This window comes from Biomphalaria glabrata, chromosome 7 (genome assembly GCF_947242115.1).
Source record: "Biomphalaria glabrata chromosome 7, xgBioGlab47.1, whole genome shotgun sequence".
Lineage (NCBI taxonomy): Eukaryota > Metazoa > Mollusca > Gastropoda > Planorbidae > Biomphalaria > Biomphalaria glabrata.
In genome coordinates this window covers 10,038,842-10,064,441 of record NC_074717.1, presented here as the reverse complement: position 1 = coordinate 10,064,441, position 25,600 = coordinate 10,038,842, and the positions used below count along the sequence as shown (strand labels likewise).

Sequence of the window (25,600 nt, the reverse complement as noted above, 5' to 3'; positions counted from 1 at the left end):
GTTTAGGCAGGGAGTCCCGATTTCGGAAAAGTAGTCAATGTTTGGCATAGGCAGTCGACTTTTACTTGGGTAGTCGAGTTTTGTAGGGTAATCGTTGATTTTGTTAGGGTAATTGATTTTAACGGGAGTTTTCAATTTTGACAGAGTCGATATTGGCAGGGTTATGAGAGTAAATGGTAGTTTAGTAAAGGCAGTCTTGTGGTAAAACAAACTAAAAAAAAGTCTTATTTGGTTTAGGTACTATTGATATTTTTAGGAACACATTTTGTGTTACTGTACAACAATTGGTTAGACAATAGTAAACATTTTCACGATAAACTAAACAATGTCTTTACCTTTACCTTTACCTATCCTTTAGTCTATTGGACCGTTGGGGCACCAAGCAAGATTTGTCGACCGTCTTTCTATCATTCCTCTCAGTCTTTTTTCCTTAGTTAGAACCTTGGATAGGCCCGTCCATTCTTTTATGTTGTCCTCCCATCACTTTCTCTGACTGCCTCTTCTTCTTTTTCCTGGTACTGTTCCCTGAAGGAAGGTCTTTGCGAGCCCCGAAGATCTTGTAATATGGCCATAGACAGGGGATATAAACTGAACTTCAGTGTTGACAACTATATTTACACAAACTGAGCTACAAAAAGAACAGCTGAGAACATTTGATTCTGCGGGGCTAAAAAGTGCACAGAAATACTGATGTAGCTTTAGTACTGTTTTGTCTAACTTCCAAACACTATCAGTTTTGAACGAATTAGACGAAACACCTAAAGGAACTGAGCAAAGCCATTTATAAAAAAACAAAGCCACAATGCTTATCCACTTTTTCTTCACTCCGCGCACGTTACACTTAAAAAGGTTGCTATTTATATTTTTGTCCCTTCATTCTGTAATTCAAAGTGACGTAGCGTCAAAAGCCAGGACAAACGTTTTTTTCATGTATAAAGAAGAATATAAAACTGAATTTTCAACCACTTCTGCTTGATTATATACTAAGAGTCAGGATTTAGCGAACTGCTTTTTAAATCTGCTATAGCGTTTACATTCACACAACATGCAAAACTTGAGGTGGGGACAGAAAGGGATAATGACAAGTTTTCATCCAATAAGGGCGTGTCATCAGACACCAATGACACGTCAACAGCCAATAATGATGCTGTTCCATACAACTTTAGCCCACGAATAAGAAAAAGGTATTTGTAAAAATTCTACGAAGACGAAACCACAACAAAAACAAAAAATTAAAGAATAAAATGTTGAATTGAAGATATTCCATATTTTTACAACTGCATTATTTTATTAATATACGAAAAGGTTTTGTGGTGGATACATGGTTTTCATATGATATACATTGACGACGTTATGGTCACGTGTCCGAGTCTAACCAGCTGTAGCAGCCTGTACAGCCTTTGAGAAAAATCTGAAACAAAAAAAAAAAACACAATGATACGGTACCTAAAAATAGAAAGAAAATATTATGTAGAATAAAATAGATGCTTTTCAAACTCTGGACGTATTCACATTTCTAGAGCTAAGTTTCTGACGGGCAGAGTCTTTATAGTCTGACAGATTTATAGTCTATGGCATGCTGGATATCTCAGGGCTGGGGGGGGGGGGAAGAGCCCTCGGTCCATGCTCTGTCGGATGAAAACCTTTCTGACGGTCAATCGAGGTATTGATGCCTACTCTATCGAAGGTAGAGTGATGGTGGTGATTGCAGAGATGACTGAGAGAAATGACTGAGAGAGATGACTAAGAGAGATGACTGAGAGAGATGACTGAGAGAGATGATTGAGAGAGATGATTGAGAGAGATGACTGAAAGAGCTGACTGAGAGAGATGACTGAGAGAGATGACTGAGAGAGATGACAGAGAGATGACTGAGAGAGGTGACTGAGAGAGATGACTGAGAGAGATGACTGAGAGAGATGACTGAGAGAGATATGTTTTTTGAGTTGAAGGGTCTCAAACAGAGGATGCTAATTATATTATTGGCCTAACCAAGGTTAAAAAACATTTTAGTTTTATGTTCTTATTTGATTTGTTGAAATTTTAATAAACCCTAATTCTTTGTTTAATTTTTTAATACTTTCATAAATATGGAGATTCCATGTTTGTAAAATGTTTTACATGTTTCGGATGTTCCTTCAGAGTTGAAGACAGTTTACTTCCTAGTCCAAACCTTCCGCAGGATGAAGGGGGATGGGAGCAGGCAGGGTTTGAACCCGAGACCATCGATAAATCCGAATGACAGTCCAGCGCGCTAACCGCGCAACCATGACAGTTTTTCATTTATTATAACACCTAGGTATTTGTAGGAGGCTCGGTGTCTGAGCGGTAAAACGCTTGCCTTCCGTACCGGATCCGGGGTTCGAATCCTGGTGAAGACTGGTTTTTTAATTTCGGGATCTTCGGCTTCGCCTCTTAGTCCACCCAGCTCTAATGGGTACCTCACATTAGTTGGGGAAAATAAAGGTGGTTGGTCGTTGTGCTGGCCACATGACACCCTCGTTAACCGTAGGCTACAGAATCAGATGGCCTTTACATCATCTGCCCTATAGACTATATAGGCCTACCACAAGGTCTGAAAGGGGAACTTTACTTTTTTTTTTTAGGTATTTGTGTTTTTAGTCTGTGATACAGGTTTACCATAAATAAGACAAGTGGCCCTTAACTCTGGGATGACTTTGTTGTGTCTCAACTGATAATTCTAGAAAGTTTAAATTAGCCGATTCTTGAAAATCTGAACAGGCTCATTCTAGAGAGTCGGAATAGGCCAATTCTGGTGAGTCTTAACTAGCTGATTCTAGAGATTCTGAACAGGCTATTTCTAGGGAGTCTTAACTAGCTGATTCTGAACTGGCTGTTTCTAGGGAGTCTTAACTAGCTGATTCTAGAGATTCTGAATGGCTGTTTCTAGGGAGTCTTAACTAGCTGATTCTGAACTGGCTGTTTCTAGGGAGTCTTAACTGGCTGTATCTAGGAGTCCTAACTGGAGTCTTAGCTGACAGATTAAATAAAGCCATAACATGCTGACTTCAGAGAGCCTTAACTGGCTGACTCCAGAGAGTCTTAACTGACTGACTCTAGAGAGCCTTAACTGGCTGACTCCAGAGAGTCTTAACTGGCTGACTCCAAAGAGTAAAAAATCTTCAAAAGTACTTACGTAGTAAACTCAGCCTTGGCCACCTGATTATTCTTGTCTGTGTCAGCCACAGCAAACAGACCGTCAATGTCCACTTTGTCCACGTGGTTGTCGGAGTTGATGTCCAGCTGGTCGTAGAGGTTGTGAAGGATGTGGTTCAGCTGAGGGTCATGGCCGTACTGTTCTGTGATACGTTCAGTGTACTCGTGTCTGGAGATACGACTGTCGTTGTTGCGATCAAAACTCTGAAGATCAAAACATCAATTAATCAATCAATTAACCGATGTACCTATCATAGGAACAATAAATCAATAAGTTATGCATTCAATAAATCATTAGAGCAGTCATTCAACTAATAATAAAATCAATTAATCATATAAACAATCAATCAATCAATCAACCAATCATCATGTTGGGTAAAAAGTACAATCAATCATGCAATCACTCAATAAAAACCTGACATTACCCGAATAGTCAATTAAGCATGCAGTTAACCAATCAATCATCCGATCATTGATTAATTTAATCATTCTATCATGCAGTGATTTAATAACTCAATCATGCAGTTAAAAAAAATGTCTATAAATCATATAATCTCTCAGTGAATCAACCAATCATTTAATAGCAAATTTAGACAACAAATCAATCAATTAATCAATTAACCATTTCAATAATCAATCAATCAACTCTATCTATCTATCTATCTATCTATCTATCTATCTATCTATCTATCTATCTATCTATCTATCTATCTATCTATCCATCTATCTATCTATCTATCTATCTATCTATCTATCTATCTAATCTATCTATCTATCTATCTATCTATCTATCTATCTGTCTATCTATCTATCTATCTATGTATCTATCTATGTATCTATCTATCTATCTATCTATCTATCTATCTATCTATCTATCTATCTATCTATCTATCTATCTATCTGACCACAAACCAACTGACCATGAAGTAGTTTTCCATCTCTGTTTTGACCACGTTACCATCACTGTTGGAGTCTGCTTTGGCAAATACTTCGCCGGCCACTTTGTCGATGTCAGGGCCTTGGCACAAGGTCAAGACCGGAAGACAAATAAGAAGAGCAGTAAAGGTCAACATTTTGTCTGAAAAATATAAGATAATTTTTTAAAATTCCTAAATTGAAGAGCTTATTTAAAAAAAAAAATCGTAAATTTAATTGCTAAAAGAAGAAGATGAAATTCAATCTAGACCTGTATGCGGCGGAACAATTGCAGTGAAATATAAATGTCGGTGCGATGTAATCCGTGTAATGATGGTACAACAATTTCACAATTTTGTTTTGCCACAAAACACTAGTGGTAAAAGGGGGAGTGGTGCTGAGTGGTTAAGCGCTAGGCTTCCGAACCAGGGCTCCTGGGTTCAAATCTAGGTGAAGACTTATTCGTTTTGCTGGCCACATGAGACCCTGCTCATTAACCGTTGGCCGAAGAAACAAATGATCTTAACATCATCTGCCCCATAGATCACAAGCGCTGAATAGGGAACTTTATTTTTTTTTACAAGTGGTACGGAGCTGAGCTGCACACATTATTACTCTTTCTATAGACTGGTCTTGGGCGAACTCCCTTGCGTGCCCAACGTAGTATTACAGAATGACATTTTCACGCTTTAGGCCAATACCTCCCGGACGAAGAGGGACGAAGGAAATGTCCTCCTTTTGCCCGAAGTCTGATAACTCTCTCCCAACCCAAACTTCGACCTTTCTTCACTCAGAAGGTTTGCAAAATATTTCCTGCTTATAATGCAAGACTTTCCGAATTATCACAAAACGCTGTAAAAATTAGTAGAAAAGAAAATCAACTTGATGAACAGAAGTCAACATTAAATCCTATTGTCTGCTTTAGTTCTTCAGTTATAACAATGAAAACCTTTAAGAGAGATCATAAATCCGAGTTTCAAACACTTTCTACTTACCAGCCTAAGAAACTTTGTTTCTTTGTAAAGGTTTGAACACGAGGTAATGTACAAGACATAGGACGTGAATGTTGGTGTATTTATTGACCGTTACAGAATGTGAACTTGCCAGATGGGAAAGAAGACGTTCTGTTATCATGTAAGTACATGCAGTGATTAAGTGAAGATTCATGTAGTATTAGTGACGTGTCCAATTAAAAGTACTTTAGGTGGCCTGGTCCAACACGTGTGACCTTCCAAGGCTATTGTGTTATAATGTAAGTCTATAGCTATTTCAAAGACAGCACTATTTGAGTTTAGGATAATCTCAATGTCACATATGCGAATCAATAAATCATTAAGGATTCACACCCACAACCAAGCATCCAACATAGGCGTCAACCATTCGACAATCAAATATTTGCATTTGTTTAATCAATTTCATCAATCACGAAATATTGACTTCAACCAATAATTCAATCAATCACCAAAACAGCAACAACAACAACAAAAAACTAGCATCCCTTGTTAATTACTGACCATAATCATCATCTCCCATTAATCACTCACCAAACATATAAAAATCCCCAGTTTATGAATCAATCATAAAGCATTGACATCAGCCCGTTAATCAATCATTAAACATTAAGATCATCCAGTTAATCAATTAACACAAAATTTAGACATCACCCAGTAAATCAATCAATCCCCAAATATCAACACCACGCAGTTAATCATTCTCCTAACATTGACTTTAAATAAATAAAAAAAAATGACACCCCTCATTCAATACCTTACGTTGATATGACCTAAAATAATTGATTACCAAAAATTGAATTTCTATTTAATCAATCAATGAATAAAAATTGACATCAACTAATTAATAAACCAATAACCACATAATGACTTTCCTTATTTAATCAATCTATCACCACATTTGGAGATCGCCCTAGTTAATCAATCACCAAACATTGACATTGCTAAGTTAAAAGACCAATTATCTAACATTCATATTTGTCATTTATGTTATCACCAGACATTAGCATTACACAAACATACATAGGCTTTTGTGTTTTGTCCCGATAATACCTCTCCACTCAATCTTTCTTCTCAAGGCGTATTATTCAAATAAAATTCTTTGTACATGACCAAGCCATAGATAATTTTATCTTGCCACATTCATTTTAGACTCTATCTTAAACATCGGGAGTGGAAGATATTTCGCTTCTTTCAAGATTTGCTGGACCATGTTTCACTATCACATTTCAGAGTGCTTAGCGCACAGGTTCGATAATTAATAGCTTTAGTGTTGATTGTCTGTAACGTATTTTTCCACACTTTTATCTTATCTTATCTTATATAATACAGACGTTACTTCAAAAAAGAAGATTACGTCCTGCAATGACTTAAATTCTGCCAAGTCACTGGTTTTTCTGGCTAGCTCAGGCAACCCATTCCATGCTCTAATAGCACTAAGGAAGAAGGAGTATTTGTACAAATTTGTCCTAGCATATGGGACGAGGAATGTGCCTTTATCTTTGTGTCTTGGTGAGTATTTTGTTAAATTTTGTTTTTGTATTTGAAGATTATGGTTCAGTGTTTTATGTATGATTGCTACTTTACTTTTGAGTCTTCTATCCTGAAGGCTTTCTAAATTTAGTGATTTTACTAAAGGTGTTACTCTAGTCAAATGTGAATATTTGTTTGTTATGAATCTCACTGCTCTATTTTGTGTCTGTTCCAGTTTCTTAATGTTTTCTTGAGTTGAGGGGTCCCAAACAGAGGATGAATATTCTATTATTGGCATAACCAAGGTAAAATAACATTTTAGTTTTATGTTCTTATTTGATTTATAGAAATTTCTTTTAATAAACTCTAATGCTTTGTTTGATTTTTTTTTATTCCGTGACAGTATTTCATATATTATCGAAATTTCATACTAATCCTAACGACATTTGTATAATTGTCACTTTACGTTTGAGTCTTCTATCTTAAAGGCTTTTTAAATTTAGTGATTTTAATAAAGGTGTTTCTCTAGTCAAATGTGAATATTCGTTTGTTTATGCTCTAACAAATTAGTCATCCGGCCCTTGGACTAATAAATTGAGAGATATAGATCTTATCTTATATAGAACAGACGTTACTTCAAAAAAAAAAAAAAAAGATTATTACGCCCTACGCGTCATGCATTCAGTCATGCATATTAACCAATGACTTAAATTCTGCCAAGTCAAGTTTTGTTTTTGTATTTGAAGATTATGGTTCAGTGTTTTATGTATAATTGCTACTCGTTTCTAATGTGTATGATAAATAACAAACCGCATTAAGAATTGTAATGTAAAACTTGTGTCTCCTGTAAAGTAAAACATTCAGTCAGGTTGACTCTCTATAGAGCAGGCTGTGAGTTTCCTTAATGCTATGGCTACAATCCAAAAAAAAATAAAAGAAATGGAAAAGTGGTTTAAGTGCTGGCACTATTTTAATAAAATTACGCAGCAGAGTCTGGGAGCACATTAAGCGTCCTGACCGCACCTCTCCGTGGTGGAGGCTGGACAGGCCTGAGCAAGCTGTTCTAGCAGAGTGCTGGACGAGCCACTGTCATACTTCGCATTTCTCAGGCCGAATTTGGACTTACGGAGGAGGATGAGAAAACCGTGTCTCATATTCTGTTCGGTTGCGCCAGACTTGTTGACCTCCGACTCGAAAGGTCTGAGAAACCACCTATTCTCGACCTATTCTCGATCTGTACAGTGACATGTATGCACTAGGCATAACAGCGAGCAGGCTTTTATGCCTGTGGCTTTTGCGAGAGAGAATTGGAGCCTCTCAGGCCCTAACTCTAATAGAGTTTGAGGATCACTGCGTTCTAATAAGTGTATATCCATTTCTCTATGCTGAAGTTTGAGTTATGTATGACTAATATATGAGGTAAAGCGCTTGGTTTCTGAACCTGAGGAGAACATTAGGCGCCCTGACCGGGTTCGAATCCTGGTGAGGACCGGGATGTTTAATTACGGGATCTTCGGGCGCCTCTGATTCCATCCAGCTCTAATGGGTACCTGACATGAGTTGGGGAAAAGTAAGTTGGTCGTTGTGCTGGCCACACGGCACATGGTACCCTAGTTAACCGTAGGCCACAGAAACATATGACCTTTTCATCATCTGCCCTGTAGGTTACAACGTCTGAAAGGGGAACTATGACTAATATACATGTAATGCATGAAAAAGTAATCGAACAAATATTTTTGTATCTTTTTCTTTGTCTTGTTTCGAGTTTACAAAACTAATCTTTTATCTTTCAAACTACTTTCCCTAACAACATTTACAAATTTTATTTCAGTTGTACAAAATGATCTCTGTAAATGTCTGAGATGATTAGTGATTGGTAGATAAGATTGGTCGAGGCTACAGTTGTTATATGTCCGCATTTCGCTTGTTGCTGTTGTATTTCTCTAATCATTTAGTCACGCACGCTACGTCTTATCAGGAAGGAGATGGCACATCACTTTGTGACTTGATAGGACGTTCATTTTATCTTCACATTTGCGCATGCGTGACATTACAAGTGACGCCAAATCAAGAAAAACATAAAAAAAAAAAGGAATACAAGGTGTAATTCTATCAATTAGGTTGGATCAGTCATGTAATTAAATTTGTAAAAGATCTAGACCAATAATGCCCCAAATACGGCCCGCGGGTCAAAAGCGGCCGCGACGTGGCTCAATCCGGCCCTCCGAAACGTCGGCACAAAGTGTAGACTGTAGACTATCGCCCATAAAAAAAGAACAAAAAATGTATCTTTTTCTACGTCAAGATCTTCCTTTTTTTCTGATGAACTGGTATCATGTCCTTTAACAATTTTGTGTTTATGAAATAGAACTCTGAATGTAGAATTTACCTGTTGAAATGAACGGATCTTTACTTTTTAGTGGAACATGATAATAAGCAATTAACATATTTGATAGAAAGTACGGCTGTTTAAAACAACTGCATTAAAAGTCATAATGAAACCAATATGACGATACTCTTGGTTTGATTTTTATTAATTACCAATAGTTAAGTAGCTAATTGGTTAATTTTTTTTAGATATGTCCTTGTAATGTCAGGCAAAAGAAATAATTGTGCGTGCAGAAGTTCAGCTTGATCCGATATTGGGTGTCGGAGAAATAACGTGTACAAACTTTTGATCAGACAGACAAACACAGACAAACAGACAGAGTGAGTTGATATAAGCTTTGTAAAAAGATTATTTAGATTCTATTTTTTGGTATCTATAGGAAGGATAGAATTATGCATGAACACACAAAACTTTAGCCAGAGGCGTGAAAGCTTCTGGTTGCCCGCATTCCTAAGGAAAAGGTGAATTATAACCAGAGGCGGCCTAAGCAGTAAGAGGGGCCGGGAGAGTATCATACGTGGGGCTCCGGGCGAGTGCCATACTTGGACCTGTGAGCCGTTCGCGTAGACTACATATACCATACCACATCTAACGCTTGAGGCCTTATTATTGATACAAAATATGATACTTTACATAAACACTGTACTATTGGCAATCTGTCTACACTACACACTGTATTGTAATAGTTCTGCATGTTAGATTTTGCTTTTAAATTTTGTCCCAAATCCTCAACTATTTAATTATAGGGTCTTTAAATAGATTTCTAGAACCCAAACGGACTTTCGAATCTTATAAGAATTCTATAGGTCTATATTCTATCAGTGGTAAAACGTTATTTCCGAGTTGAAAAAAAATCTCACTTTCAAAACTTTCACTCTTGAAGGAAAAAAAAATTAGTAATTGCTATGAACTTTATAAATAAATAGCTTAAGTCTACACTAAACAGATAAAAGCTGCACAGTTATAGAAATGCAAGGCCCACGACACTAGCTCCAGCTGGAATAACCTGCCCAGTGTGCAGCCGAACATTTCGGGCTCTCATAGGTCTCACCAGCCACAGGAGGAGGCATAAAACCCCAGTGCAAGGCCCTCAGCCCCCTGAATGACAAAATGGTCATCGTCGAAACACGATGGATGAACTATATATATATATATATCATGGGCGTAGCCAGGATTTTTTTTCGGGGGGGGGATTCCCCCCGCCCCCCCCCCCTCCGCCGCGGAAAAAAATTATATATATATGTGTGTGTGTGTACATAATTAATTTTTATTATATTCTGACCCTTTCGGAAGACGTTTATTGTGCTCTAGAATAGATTCTTCCTGGAATTAGTGGAAAACTTGCAGACTCCCCGCCCTTGCTAGCAAGGGGGTCGGGGGAGCTCTAAGCGCTCCCCCAGCGCAGGGCGAAGCCCCGCCGCCGAGCACTATTTCTGGCATTGAAAGCCAACAAAATGCATATTCTGAGGGATCTAAAGTGCATTGTATTGCTATTAAAAAGTTTTATTTCAAAAACGTAATGTGCTATTCTTACTGACTTAGACCTCTCGCGCCGTTCGGCGCATTTTCCGGCAAGCTGTTTCCGCAACTCTTATTATGCGTAATTCATTTTGTCGGAGAACATGTCCCGCAAAACCTCATGCGACGCTCTGTCACAACCTTACTAAGGGTTCGACTCCCAGTTCGGCATATGATTTCTTTGATTTAGACCCGATCTCTATGACTGACTCCTAAAATCTGTCTTAGCCATCTTTGTTGAGCCACATTTAGTGTTTTTCAATTTCGGCAGAAGACTATTCACACTTTATTAATGGAGCCCAAGCCACTGGTAGAAATTTGTAACCTTTCTTGACTGCGCTCTTGGAATTACATGCCTGTATTTCGTTTTAGATTTTATATCGAAAAGGAAAGTATTTTTCGTCAAAATTATCTGTTGATGGGTTTTAATTCAAAACCCCATTTAGCTACGATCATAGAATTTGGTGACTGTAGTTTGCTTTAAAATAATATTGAAGAGAGAGGTTTTCAACTCTAAACGCTCTGTAGGGGAATTTTAAACTAAAAATCATCTGGAGGGGGTTTTAAACTTTAAAGAAAAAGCCATCTGGAGGAGGGGGATTTAAACTCAATACCCCCTTTGGCTATGCTCATAGCATTTTGAGTGCGTAATTTGCTTTTTTAAAAAATATTGAAGAGGTAGTTTTCATCTTCAAACCCCGCTGGCTAGGGGTTTTCAACCCAAAACCCCTTTGCCTACACTCTTAGTTTTTATAGTGTGTAATTTGCTTTTTTTAAAAAATATTGAATAGGTACTTTTTATCTTCAAACCCCAATTTTAGGGGGGGGGGGAAATAAACTCAAAACCCTTTTGGCTACGCTCATAGAATTTTGAGTGTGTAATTGCTTTTTTTTATATTGAAGAGGGGGTTTATCGTAAATTTTGGAGAGGGTTTTAAAATCAAAATCTTCCTTAACTGTGCTGTTGGAATTTGGGGATTGTTGTTTGCATTTTTTTGTTTTGTTTTATAGAAGATGGGGATTTAACTGCAAAAACCTCTGGTAGGGGGTTTAAAACTCAAAACCCCCTGTAGGGGGTTTTAAACTCAAAGCCCCCGGTAGGGCGTTTTAAACTCAAACCCCCCTGGTAGAGGGATTTGTATCTAAAAACCCCCTGATAGGAATTTTTTAAAACTCAAAACCCCCTAGTAGGGGTTTTTTAACTCAAAATCCCCTCGAAAAACCCCCATCGGTTGTGCTGTGGTAAGTGATGATTTAGTATTAAAATCTCACCTAAAATAAACAAAATGAAAGCAAAAATCAGTCACTTAATTCCGTCCCCCCCTGCGGGGGGGGGGGGATTTCATTTCGGGGGGGGGTTGAACCCCAAAACCACCACCCCCTGGCTACGCCCATGATATATATATATAAAGCTGAAGCTAGTTGTGATAGAGTGACAATGGACCTCATTCACCAATCGTAAACAACAACATTTAGTCACGTAATAATATTAATAAAACAACGAAAAAAAAAACTGTCATGTGATAGCCATTGTGTATTAAAAATTAGATCGTAATTTGTATAGAAGAGATAGAGAATCACGTGGCTAAATGTTGTTTGTTTACGAATGGTGAATGAGGTCCATTGGATTATCTAAATGCATTACATTATCTTTTCCTTGCTGAAATTTCTCTCTAATGTATTTCAAAATCTCGAGTCTACGGCTAGTGTCAAGGTTGATATGGTTTCAAGAAGAGGAAAGATGTTTTTTAGACATGTTTTTCTATTATCATCTGTCCCTTGTCTTTCGTTGTAGGAGTACAGTGATAGTTGGCTGTTCTCAGTAGGATATCAAAAGAGAGGCCGGTCCAATGGCGTAGCTAGGGTGAGGGAAGGAGGGGGGAGAATTTTAAGATCCTCCCGGGCCCCCAAGTCCCTAGTGTTATGCTGAATCTTTTGTGCTTATACATACTGTTTGCTTTCTTATGCTGAATCTTTTGTGCTTATACATACTGTTTGCTTTCTTATGCTGAATCTTTTGTGCTTATTCTACTTTCTCGTTTATAAAACTAAATATTAGTTGCTTCATTCATTGATTGACTCTATTGTTATGGCACGACTAGGAATTAAATAGTTTCGTGTATAGGGGAAGGTTTGACTTAGAGACAATGACGCAACTTGTAGAAACTAGACAAGGATTTTAGGAAGAATAGCGCAACGTAAACAGACTACTTTTGACGGGTTTAGAGAGAGGCCATTTTTATGGACGTAGAGATATTGATTGACGACATTCGACGGTTCCCTTTGTTATTATTAAACGTCTTGTTCGACATTCGCTATCAGCGTCGACTTATATTGTTAACCTTTCGCCTGTGTTATTGGATTTCGTTATTTGATTGTTACCTCCGTTTAGTTTATCTGCATAAGACACGGCGTGTAGGCGCCTAACTCTAAGTAACTTAGCAACACTATACAACTAGATGTATCATCTAGCAAGTAGAATTCCATTTGTTATTTTATTGACAAAATAAAGTTACCAATACAAATGCTGCTTCAATTAACATTTCAATTAAAGGTGCCTCCGAACTAATGGGCTGGAAGGATATCTTAAAACTAACCATGTTCTGCAGGAGGCTGGTGTGGGCAGTTTTTTAGCACTACTTACCATTCTACAGCTGCTCTGGGTCGGACACTTATCCCATATGAGGGATACCAAAGGTGATCTTTTATGGCAAGCTTAAAGGAGGACGGCGAAAACTTAAATAGACACCCGGCGAATAAAAGGGTTTGTCGTATGTGGATAAATATGCAGGTCGCAGCTGGGTTTGCGTAGCCATGTGAAACACGACACTCTTTTTTAATCATACGAATTGAAGACATTGCAATTATTTTTATTATAATTTTTTTTTACATTGACAAAACAAACAAATATAAAAAACAACAACTGAGTAAACTAAAATTCACTAAGTCTCTTTTTATTGTTTACCAATAAACATTGTTGTCATTCTTCATGACTAGACATCTAAAGTTTAGACTTATTTGTAGTCTGCTGTCTATTTACCAGTAGCAATTTGTATGGCTCTGACAAAGTATCTAGGAAGAAAGAAATAAAAATCATATTTACAACAAATTCTCAAAAAAAATTAGCTTAATAAATATACAATTGTTTTTTTTAAAATATCTTTTAGTAATACTAATTCTATATTGTCTCGGAATCTAAGTTAGGAACTTAAATTTAGATCTGTATGTTGTCTTAAAATAATTAAAGCTTAGTCAGGTTGCGAATATGTCAAAAGCATGTCTTAGTGAGCATCTAGGAGGTAAAAGGAATATCTATACGAAATTTCATACTAATCCTAACGACATTTGTATAATTGTCACTTTACTTGTGAGTCTTCTATCCTAAAGGCTTTCTAAATTTAGTGATTTTACTAAAGGTGTTTCTCTAGTCAAGTGTGAATATTCGTTTGTTTACTCTCTAACAAATTAGTCAACCGGCCCTTGGACTAATGGTTGAACATAAATTGAGAGATATAGATCTTATCTTATCTTATATAATACAGACGTTACTTCAAAAAAAGAAGATGATTACGTCCTACGCGTCATGCATTCAGTCATGCATATTAACCAATGACTTAAATTCTGCCAAGTCACTGGTTTTTCTGGCATTCCATGCTCTAATAGCACTAGGCAAGAAGGAGCATTTGTACAAATTTGTCCTAGCATATGGGACGAGGAATGTGCCTTATCTTTGTGTCTTGGTGAGTATTTTGTTAATTTTTTTTTTGTATTTGAAGATTATGGTTCAGTATTTTATGTATAATTGCTACTTTACTTTTGAGTCTTCTATCCTGAAGGCTTTCTAAATTTAGTGATTTTACTAAAGGTGTTACTCTTGTCAAATGTGATTATTCGTTTGTTATGAATCTCACTGCTCTATTTTGTGTCTGTTCCAGTTTCTTAATGTTTTCTTGAGTTGAGGGGTCCCAAACAGAGGATGAATATTCTATTATTGGCCTAAACAAGATTAAATAACATTTTAGTTTTATGTTCTTATTTGATTTATAGAAATTTCTTTTAATAAACCCTAATGCTTTGTTTGATTTTTTTTTATAGTTTCATCACTATGGGGATTCCGTGACAGTTTTTCATATATTATAACACCTAGGTATTTTGCGTTTTTAGTCTGTTACTGGTTTACCATGAATTAGATAAGTGGAATTAATTTATTTTAGCTTTTTTGTTACTCTTAATAACTGAATTTTTTAGGGTGGAAAGACATGCTCCAATTTGATTTCTATTTCTGTAATTCATCTAATTCTCTTTGTTAAATTTCTGTATCTTGTGTTGTTTTTATTGTTCTGTATATTATGCAATCGTCTGCAAATAATCTGACTTTTGTTCCTAAACTAATGCAATTTGGTAAATCAATTATGTAAATTAAAAATAGTAGTGGACCTAAGACTGTTCCTTGAGGTACGCCCGAGTTTACTGTTATTGGTGTTGATTTAGAGCCATTTATTATTACATATAGTTTCCTGGGTCAGATTTTTCTCTTTTTTTAAATAGAGGGGTGACATTAGTTACTTTCCAGTCCCTTGGTACTCTGCCCTCGTTAAGAGATGCCTGAAAAGGTATTTTGAACACTGGTGCTAGCTCATTGCTTAGTTCTTTGAGTAATCTAGCTGGAATACCATCAGGTCCAGATGCTTTATTAGGTTTGATGTTGGCTAATAGTTTTTGAATTCCATTTTCTTGTACTACTATATCTCCTATGTTGTTTACTTGGTTTAAATTTAGTTATATGTCTTTGTCTCCTGGGGCTGAGAATGCTGATGCAAAGTATTTGTTTAGGATGTTTAGTTTCATTATCATTGTGAGTTAAGTTGTCTTCTCTTTTTAATGGTGCTATGCCTGTTGTTTCCATTTTCTTAGACTTAATGTATGACCATAGGTTTTTGTTGTTATCTTTAGATACATAACATCTACATGTATCGAAGGTAAAACTGCAGCCATTTTATTTTTTTACTTTAATAGACAGAAAGAAAATAAATAATTTGAATTAATTCGTTAATTGATGGTCTGACGTCGAGACCTGTGACGTGGCAACAAGCTATAGGTCTAAAATGCCTACAGACTTTGACTTCTCAGGTGAGTTTGCAGTCCTGCTATTACGTTAGAGTCACTTGAAATCAAGCTTCGTCTGAACAAGAAAATTTACTTTTTGATGTTGATCGCAAGCACACTCAGAATCATTATCCAACTCTATTTGATCCATGTCCTGAGGGGCCCAAATCCTTTCTTGCAAAAGACTTGGAAAGAAACCCTGCTGTTGGGCCTAATGCAAGTATTTCATCATACGGGTCAAGAATTTGTGACTTACCAGACCTGTCGAGTTGGCAGGTTCTAGTTCTAATTTACTTTGCATTTTCTAGTTCTAATTTGGTTGGCATTTTCTAGTTCTAATTTTGTTTGCATTTTCTAGTTCTAATTTTGTTGGCATGTTCTAGTTCTAATTTTGTTTGCATTTTCTAGTTCTAATTTTGTTGTCATTTTCTAGTTCTAATTTTGTTTGCATGTTCTAGTTCTAATTTTGTTGGCATTTTCTAGTTCTAATTTTGTTGGCATTTTCTAGTTCTAATTTTGTTGGAATGTTCTAGTTCTAATTTTGTTGGAATGTTCTAGTTCTAATTTTGTTTGCATGTTCTAGTTCTAATTTTGTTTGCAAGTTCTAGTTCTAATTTTGTTTGCATGTTCTAGTTCTAATTTTGTTTGCATGTTCTAGTTCTAATTTTGTTGGCATTTTCTAGTTCTAATTTTGTTGGCATTTTCTAGTTCTAATTTTGTTGGAATGTTCTAGTTCTAATTTTGTTGGAATGTTCTAGTTCTAATTTTGTTGGAATGTTCTAGTTCTAATTTTGTTGGCATTTTCTAGTTCTAATTTTGTTGGCATTTTCTAGTTCTAATTTTGTTGGCATTTTCTAGTTCTAATTTTGTTGGAATGTTCTAGTTCTAATTTTGTTTGCATGTTCTAGTTTTAATTTTGTTTGCATGTTCTAGTTCTAATTTTGTTTGCATGTTCTAGTTCTAATTTTGTTTGCATGTTCTAGTTCTAATTTTGTTTGCATGTTCTAGTTCTAATTTTGTTGGCATTTTCTAGTTCTAATTTTGTTGGCATTTTCTAGTTTTAATTTTGTTGGAATGTTCTAGTTCTAATTTTGTTGGAATGTTCTAGTTCTAATTTTGTTTGCATGTTCTAGTTCTAATTTTGTTGTCATTTTCTAGTTCTAATTTTGTTGGCATTTTCTAGTTCTAAATTTGTTGGCATTTTCTAGCTCTAATTTTGTTGGAATGTTCTTGTTCTAATTTTGTTGGAATGTTCTAGTTCTAATTTTGTTTGCATGTTCTAGCTCTAATTTTGTTTGCATGTTCTAGTTCTAATTTTGTTTGCATGTTCTAGTTCTAATTTTGTTTGCATGTTCTAGTTCTAATTTTGTTGGCATTTTCTAGTTCTAATTTTGTTCGCATTTTCTAGTTTTAATTTTGTTAATATTTTCTAGTTCTAATTTTGTTGGCATTTTCTAGTTTTAATTTTGTTGGAATGTTCTAGTTCTAATTTTGTTGGAATGTTCTAGTTCTAATTTTGTTTGCATGTTCTAGTTCTAATTTTGTTGTCATTTTCTAGTTCTAATTTTGTTGGCATGTTTTAGTTCTAATTTTGTTTGCATGTTCTAGTTCTAATTTTGTTGGCATTTTCTAGTTCTAATTTTGTTGGCATTTTCTAGTTCTAATTTTGTTGGCATTTTCTAGTTCTAATTTTGTTGGAATGTTGTAGTTCTAATTTTGTTTGCATGTTCTAGTTCTAATTTTGTTTGCATGTTCTAGTTCTAATTTTGTTTGCATGTTCTAGTTCTAATTTTGTTTGCATGTTTTAGTTCTAATTTTGTTTGCATGTTCTAGATCTAATTTTGTTGGCATTTTCTAGTTCTAATTTTGTTGGCATTTTCTAGTTGTAATTTTGTTGGAATGTTCTAGTCCTAATTTTGTTGGCATTTTGTAGTTCTAATTTTGTTGGCATTTTGTAGTTCTAATTTTGTTGGAATTTTGTAGTTCTAATTTTGTTTGCATTTTCTAGTTCTAATTTTATTGGCATTTTGTAGTTCTAATTTTGTTGGCATGTTCTAGTTCTAATTTTGTTGGCATTTTCTAGTTCTAAATTTGTTGGCATGTTATAGTTCTAATTTTGTTGGCATTTTCTAGTTCTAATTTTGTTTGCATGTTCTAGTTCTAATTTTGTTTGCATGTTCTAGTTCTAATTTTGTTGGCATTATCTAGTTCTAATTTTGTTGGCATTTTCTAGTTCTAATTTTGTTGGCATTTTCTAGTTCTAATTTTGTTGGAATGTTCTAGTTCTAATTTTGTTTGCATGTTCTAGTTCTAATGTTGTTTGCATGTTCTAGTTCTAATTTTGTTTGCATGTTCTAGTTCTAATTTTGTTTGCATGTTCTAGTTCTAATTTTGTTGGCATTTTCTAGCTCTAATTTGTTGGAATGTTCTAGTTCTAATTTTGTTTGCATTTTCTAGTTCTAATTTTGTTGGCATGTTCTAGTTCTAATTTTGTTGGCATTTTCTACTTCTAATTTTGTTTGCATGTTCTAGTTCTAATTTTGTTGGAATGTTCTAGTTCTAATTTTGTTTGCATGTTCTAGTTCTAATTTTGTTTGCATGTTCTAGTTCTAATTTTGTTTGCATGTTCTAGTTCTAATTTTGTTTGCATGTTCTAGTTCTAATTTTGTTGGCATTTTCTAGTTCTAATTTTGTTGGCATTTTCTAGTTTTAATTTTGTTGGAATGTTCTAGTTCTAATTTTGTTTGCATGTTTTAGTTCTAATTTTGTTTGCATGTTCTAGTTCTAATTTTGTTGGCATTTTCTAGTTCTAATTTTGTTGGCATTTTCTAGTTCTAATTTTGTTGGAATGTTCTAGTTCTAATTTTGTTTGCATGTTCTAGTTCTAATTTTGTTGGCATTTTCTTGTTCTAATTTTGTTGGCATGTTTTAGTTCTAATTTTGTTTGCATGTTCTAGTTCTAATTTTGTTGGCATTTTCTAGTTCTAATTTTGTTGGCATTTTCTAGTTCTAATTTTGTTGGAATGTTCTATTTCTAATTTTGTTTGCATGTTCTAGTTCTAATTTTGTTTGCATGTTCTAGTTCTAATTTTGTTTGCATGTTCTAGTTCTAATTTTGTTGGCATTTTCTAGTTCTAATTTTGTTTGCATGTTCTAGTTCTAATTTTGTTTGCATTTTCTAGTTCTAATTTTTTTGGCATGTTCTAGTTCTAATTTTGTTGGCATTTTCTAGTTCTAATTTTGTTGGAATGTTCTAGTTCTAATTTTGTTTGCATGTTCTAGATCTAATTTTGTTGGCATTTTCTAGTTCTAATTTTGTTGGCATTTTCTAGTTGTAATTTTGTTGGCATGTTCTAGTCCCAATTTTGTTGGCATTTTGTAGTTCTAATTTTGTTGGCATTTTGTAGTTCTAATTTTGTTGGAATTTTGTAGTTCTAATTTTGTTTGCATTTTCTAGTTCTAATTTTATTGGCATTTTGTAGTTCTAATTTTGTTGGCATGTTCTAGTTCTAATTTTGTTGGCATTTTCTAGTTCTAAATTTGTTGGCATGTTATAGTTCTAATTTTGTTGGCATTTTCTAGTTCTAATTTTGTTTGCATGTTCTAGTTCTAATTTTGTTTGCATTTTCTAGTTCTAATTTTGTTTGCATGTTCTAGTTCTAATTTAGTTTGCATTTTCTAGTTCTAATTTTGTTGGCATGTTCTAGTTCTAATTTTTTTGGCATTTTCTAGTTCTAATTTTGTTGGCATTTTCTAGTTCTAATTTTGTTGGCATTTTCTAGTTCTTATTTTGTTGGAATGTTTTAGTTCTAATTTTGTTTGCATGTTCTAGTTCTAATTTTGTTTGCATGTTCTAGTTCTAATTTTGTTTGCATGTTCTAGTTCTAATTTTGTTGGCATTTTCTAGTTCTAATTTTGTTTGCATGTTCTAGTTCTAATTTTGTTTGCATTTTCTAGTTCTAATTTTGTTGGCATGTTCTAGTTCTAATTTTGTTGGCATTTTCTAGTTCTAATTTTGTTGGAATGTTCTAGTTCTAATTTTGTTAGCATTTTCTAGTTCTAATTTTGTTGGAATGTTCTAGTTCTAATTTTGTTTGCATGTTCTAGTTCTAATTTTGTTGGAATGTTGTAGTTCTAATTTTGTTTGCATGTTCTAGTTCTAATTTTGTTTGCATGTTCTAGTTCTAATTTTGTTTGCATGTTTTAGTTCTAATTTTGTTTGCATGTTCTAGTTCTAATTTTGTTGGCATTTTCTAGTTCTAATTTTGTTTGCATGTTCTAGTTCTAATTTTGTTTGCATTTTCTAGTTCTAATTTTGTTGGCATGTTCTAGTTCTAATTTTGTTGGCATTTTCTAGTTCTAATTTTTTTGGCATTTTCTAGTTCTAATTTTGTTGGCATGTTTTAGTTCTAATTTTGTTTGCATGTTCTAGTTCTAATTTTGTTTGCATTTTCTAGTTCTAATTTTGTTGGAATTTTCTAGTTCTAATTTTGTTGGCATTTTCTAGTTGTATTTTTGTTGGCATGTTCTAGTCTTAATTTTGTTGGCATTTTGTAGTTCTAATTTTGTTGGCATTTTCTAGTTCTAATTTTGTTGGCATTTTCTAGTTCTAATTTTGTTGGAATTTTGTAGTTCTAATTTTGTTTGCATTTTCTAGTTCTAATTTTGTTGGCATTTTGTAGTTCTAATTTTGTTGGCATGTTCTAGTTCTAATTTTGTTGGCATTTTCTAGTTCTAATTTTGTTCGCATGTTATAGTTCTAATTTTGTTGGCATTTTCTAGGAAAAGCATAAATAGAGAAGAATGCAGAAGTTGTACAACATCGACAGTAGCCAATAGGCTTACGTTTCATAGTCTCCCATCCCTTTCCCACTAAACAGTTTGAAATCTGGGCATAAACAAAGGAAAGAATTTCTACTGCACACTCTTTTTTTTTTCATCTGTGTTTTGCTTAAACATTTAAAATTAGATTAAAATGATCAAATGTGTCATAATAAAAATTTCACATGAAAATGTCTGACACAGACACGTGACGAGAGTTGAAACCACAAGACTTACTCAGCAAACTCTTCTCTGTTGACGCGGTCATCGTTGTCCTTATCGGCGATGTCGAAGATGGTGTCAATGTCCACGGTGTCCACGTGGTGGTCACTGTTGATGTCCAGCTCGTCGTACAGGGCGTGCATCACGTGGTTGAGTTGAGGGTCATGGCCATAGATGTTTGTGACCTGGACGGTGTACTCGTGTCTGGAAACACGACTGTCGTGGTTGGTGTCCATCCTCTGAATATCAGAAGTTAAAATAATTTTTTTTAAAAGATGCATTCTACTTGATAAAAATAAAAACTGAAACTGTGTCCTAGAAATGCAGGGCTCTAAATTAAATCCTGTTCACGGCCTCCAATTTATTAAGTCCATCACTGAAAACAATACACATTCTTTAAATGGGAGATCTATGAACTTCATCCAAATCTATTGCGTTCAAGATATTTTCAAAGTGCTAAATGAAAACAAGAGAAATAAAGGATATTTCAATGTGCTATAAACAACAACAACAACAAATAATAATAATAATAATAATAATAATAATAATACGGTCAAAACTTATCACCTCCAGCAATGAACTAGTTTCCTTCCTAAGCTACTCACCTGAATCCAAACAATGCTGATATTAATATAGATATAGACGACGCAGGGATTGAATACATAATAACATGATGTTAACCTTTATCAGAATCTGCCTACCTAGCTCTCCAGAACCAAGTTGCAAAACTAATACACCAACACCTGGCTTTGAAATGAAATTTGATCTATAAGGATAACTCTGCTTAATTTTGTATTATTAAATGCCCAGAAACAACAAAGAAATGATAATCGATTTTCGTAAGAAAAGGAAGGAAAATTGCAATAGTGCAAACCTTTAAATACATTGGTACTATCTTAGACAATAAACTTTAGTTTTACTGCGAATACTGATTATATCAGCAAAAAAGGCAGCAAAGATTACGATTAATGAGAAAACTATCCTCGTTTTATAGCTTGGCTATGTTTTATCATTCTCACATATGCAATATTTTAAGTTTTAATATCACTGCCTGGTATGGCAATCTGAACATAAAAATAAAAAATAAACTTCATAAAATCCTAAATGCTGCCGGTAAAGTCATTGGTAAAAAACAAACCCCATTTGGACAGCTGTTTGAGACAAACATCCATAAAAAAGCTAAAAAGATTCTAGAAATAAAAAATTACCCTTTTGGGTTAGGATTTTGTGATTTTACCATCACAAAAGAGATACAAGACACCAATAGCATTGACAAACAGACACAAACATTTTTTTGTTCCCATGGCAATCAAATCGTTAAATAGAAACTATTTGATATAAACATTTCGCATGTAAATTATGAGTGATTCTGGTGTGAATGTACACTTTGTTTTTTATAGTTATAATGTTTTGTTTGGTGTAATGCACACATTGTAAGACAAATTTCCTTACGGACAATAAGGATTATTATTATTATTATAAAAGAACGAGTATGCATTCTCTGGCGAAGCCAGGGTCGAGTTTCGTTAAAGCGAAACAAAATTCATTATAGTCCCTTTATCAGTTTCCACCGAGGAATTTTCTGGTGATGTGGCAGGTCTGCAGAAGTATCGCCCTCTGACAGGCAACGAGAATGTTCCTAGGAATGCCAAGGGCCTTGAAGATATCTGTGAGGTCAGTTGTTATTATCCCCTCAGTTCATATGACAATGGGGTATATTGTTGTTTCAGATAATTTCCATAAACGCTTAATCTCCAAGCCAAGGTTCCCATATTTTCGTTGTTTTTCCAGCTATTTTTTTTTTCAATTATGAGATAGTGGTACGGCGATGTCTATAATGTTAGCGACCTTTTCTTTTTTATCGATGAGCAGCAAATCAGGGCGATTAAAATCTACAAATCTACCGTTTCGTCAGTCAAAATAGGCCTATCCCAGTACAGTAGATGATCTGTATACTCGAGAACCTCTTGTGGTGAGTATTTGTAATATGGAGGAGTATGCTTATCGATCAAATTGTGTGTCAAAGCCAAGTGCTGGTGTATTAGCTTTGCAACTTGGTTATGGCGACCTAGGTAGGCAGATTCCGATAGGGCTGAACATCCTGCCATTATGTGTTCAATTGACTCACCCACATTTCCACATTTTTGCATTTGTCAACAATATTGAGTTTTAGGATATGTTTCTCGTAATTTTTTGTCCTAATTACTCTGTCCTGTATTGCTGTGACAAAGCCTTCAGTTTCAGGGTAGAGATGACCTGCTTTTAGCCATGCTAAGGAAGCAGCCTTGTTAATGTTGTCCCCATCTAATAAAGCAGGGAACTTTCCGTGGAGTGTTTTTTCTTTCCATTGGCGAATCTCATGCCCGACGTCGTCCAAACCGACATTAACATCAATATTGTTTAGGTTCAGAGGGGTTCATAATCATAGTCATATTTGCGTAGGAAGGAAACTAGTTCATTGCTGGAGGCGTGCAGTTTTGATCGTATTTTGGAAACTTGCGTCTCACACAGTTTGAAGATGTTCTGCAATCCACGGCCTCCATCCTTCAGGGCAGGTATAGCTTTATGGTGAAGGACTTGGGGTGTAAACATGAAAATTTGGTTAATAATTTCCTCGTGAGTCTGTCAATGTCATGTAGGTCGGTATCTGTCCATTTGATGATACTAATGGTGTATAGGAGCACTGGGACGGCCCAGCTATTTATTGCCGTGATGAGGATACTGCCAGACAGTTTTGTGTTGAGAATTTTTTTTTACTCTCTGCTTGTATTTGCCAAGGAAGTCCTCTTTTAATCTTGTATGGTTTATCGTGGCTTTCTGGTTTATTCCAAGATATTATTATTATTATTATTATTATTATTATTATTATTATTATACACATAGTCGCCACAAGTTCTGCAGTCAAAAGATTACTTACTATACTGGGATAGGCCTATTTTGACTGACGAAACTGTGGATTTTAATACAGGGATTTCACAGTGGACACTGTTAAAGAGACTACAATGAATTTTGTTTCTCTCTAACGAAACTCTACCCTGGCAGTGCCAGAGAATGTATATTAGTTCGTTTTCAGCAAAGTAATAGTTGAAAACTAAAAATAAGAAATTGTTTAGCTGAAACAAAAAAAGCTATCCAAGTTACTATGAAGTACACGTTTTCTTGCCTAACAAATTATTTGGGTCGAAAGTTACTTTTTTTTCCTCGATATTGTTTGCGATTCTCTGATCTATTTTAAAATTAAAAGCATGTGATTATGCTATGCAACTGATTAAGAAACAAATTATTAATATAGTTCGAATGAAACCCGATACAGGTTATAATTACAGAAACATTGCAGGTGAAAACAACACATTAAGTACTTTCACAGTCATGCATATAGGTACATACCTAAATATATTCTTAAGATTTTCTTTCATAACTTATACTAAGGAAACTTGAAAAGGAGTATAATGTCGCATATATATTAAATAGGAAATCTGTTCAAGAAAGAAAATGCTAGATAAAGAATTTAAGAACAAGGTTATATTTTTCATTTGTTTATAAATTGAATAAAACTTATGGGAAGCAAAAAAACTGTCTATAACTTTGTTTGACTAACGGACTGACCATGAAGAACTGCTCAAATTCATAAAGAAGGACGAAGCCATCCTTGTCTATATCGATCTGGTCAAAGTTTTGGTTAGCAAGTGCATGTAGGTCTTGGCCCAGAATGACCGCCGGCAAACAGAGGAGCAGGGCGTACAACGCTAGCATCTTAATACCTGTGAAAAGCATAATTAAATTAATCAATCAATCAATTTTTTCTATCTATCTATCTATCTATCTATCTATCTATCTATCTATCTATCTATCTATCTATCTATCTATCTATCTATCTATCTATCTATCTATCTATCTATCTATCTATCTATCTGTCGGTCCGTATGTCTGTCTATGCTGTTTTAATCTCAAGCGGGATCCCATTACGCCTTTGACAACCCAATGCATGCTAGTAAAAAAGTTTAGCAGAGATCCAAAATGCTCTTCTTATCCTAATTAATATTCTTTGTCAGTTTTCTTTCGGTTTAATTACGTGATCTATACAAAGAAGTGACTAGATTGTGCACACCTTCATACTGCACAAGACATACATTAAGGGTTAGAGATAATAATAATGTCTTTGATCTCGAATAGTAAGATTGAGTGCAGTGTTTCATATGACAACGCACTTCCACATCTGACGCAGACAAAACCGCATTCCGCCGATAGAGACTATTTAATTTTAAAAAAAGTCTTATGCGTTTATCTTCTATTGGGGCTATTCTTCCAGCCTTATATCAGATCAGACGTCATTTCGCCTTCACTGGCTTAGAGAAAAGTAGTTGGTAGCAGATGGTATCAAACAGATAGTTGGAGAGCTCTAGTGAAGGCATCGGGACGAACAAAGATAATTATAATGTCATTTTAAAGCATATTGGTGCTTGCTGTCGAAGTGGACGGCTGGTTGGTCAAGTGCTCATATACTCTGGACTCGGAAGGCTTGGATGTAATAATTTTGAAGGAACATCCGAGACATTTAAAATAAAAAAAAATCGTAGGAGAGTTCCCTATATTGAATGAATTAATGCCCTTGATTGTAAATCATTTCATTGTTCTAGATCTGTAGAAGACCAAGAATCAAAGATGGCAGGATGGACATTGACCCAACTAAGAGGGCATTGCCCAGAACAAAGACGGATGGCGAAGTACTTTTGAGGTCTTATGCTGCACTGGGAATTGAAAGGATTAAGTCAAGTCCTTGTTCTTATTTTTAAAGTAATTATTGTTAACTTACCTGATAGAGTTGTAATCGAATGTGCAATCTAGTGAGTTTAATATAAAAAAAAATCATACACGAGATTATAAAGAAACTGTAGATCGTGGTCCTGAGAAATACCCAGATGTTTAAAATAACCTTTCTGGATAGTTACACTGAAAGTTTTTTTTATAG

General features: G+C 34.9%; 2 protein-coding genes across 2 annotated transcripts; both read right to left on the bottom strand.

The window, feature by feature from the left end:
* Window positions 1–1,266: 1,266 nt before the first annotated feature.
* Window positions 1,267–5,207, bottom strand: LOC106058181 (uncharacterized). Its single transcript, XM_056036972.1, has 4 exons — window positions 5,088–5,207; window positions 4,098–4,255; window positions 3,158–3,381; window positions 1,267–1,411 (listed from the first exon to the last, which is right to left on the bottom strand). The coding sequence occupies exons 2-4, from the start codon at window positions 4,248–4,250 to the stop codon at window positions 1,372–1,374; spliced, it is 417 nt and encodes a 138-aa protein (XP_055892947.1). The 5' UTR covers window positions 4,251–4,255; window positions 5,088–5,207; the 3' UTR covers window positions 1,267–1,371.
* An 8,208-nt stretch (window positions 5,208–13,415) lies between these two features.
* On the bottom strand, window positions 13,416–25,600 carry LOC129927410 (uncharacterized). Its single transcript, XM_056036398.1, has 4 exons — window positions 25,445–25,600; window positions 24,238–24,392; window positions 20,647–20,870; window positions 13,416–13,554 (listed from the first exon to the last, which is right to left on the bottom strand). Exons 2-4 carry the CDS (start codon window positions 24,382–24,384, stop codon window positions 13,515–13,517), a joined length of 411 nt encoding a protein of 136 aa, XP_055892373.1. The 5' UTR covers window positions 24,385–24,392; window positions 25,445–25,600; the 3' UTR covers window positions 13,416–13,514.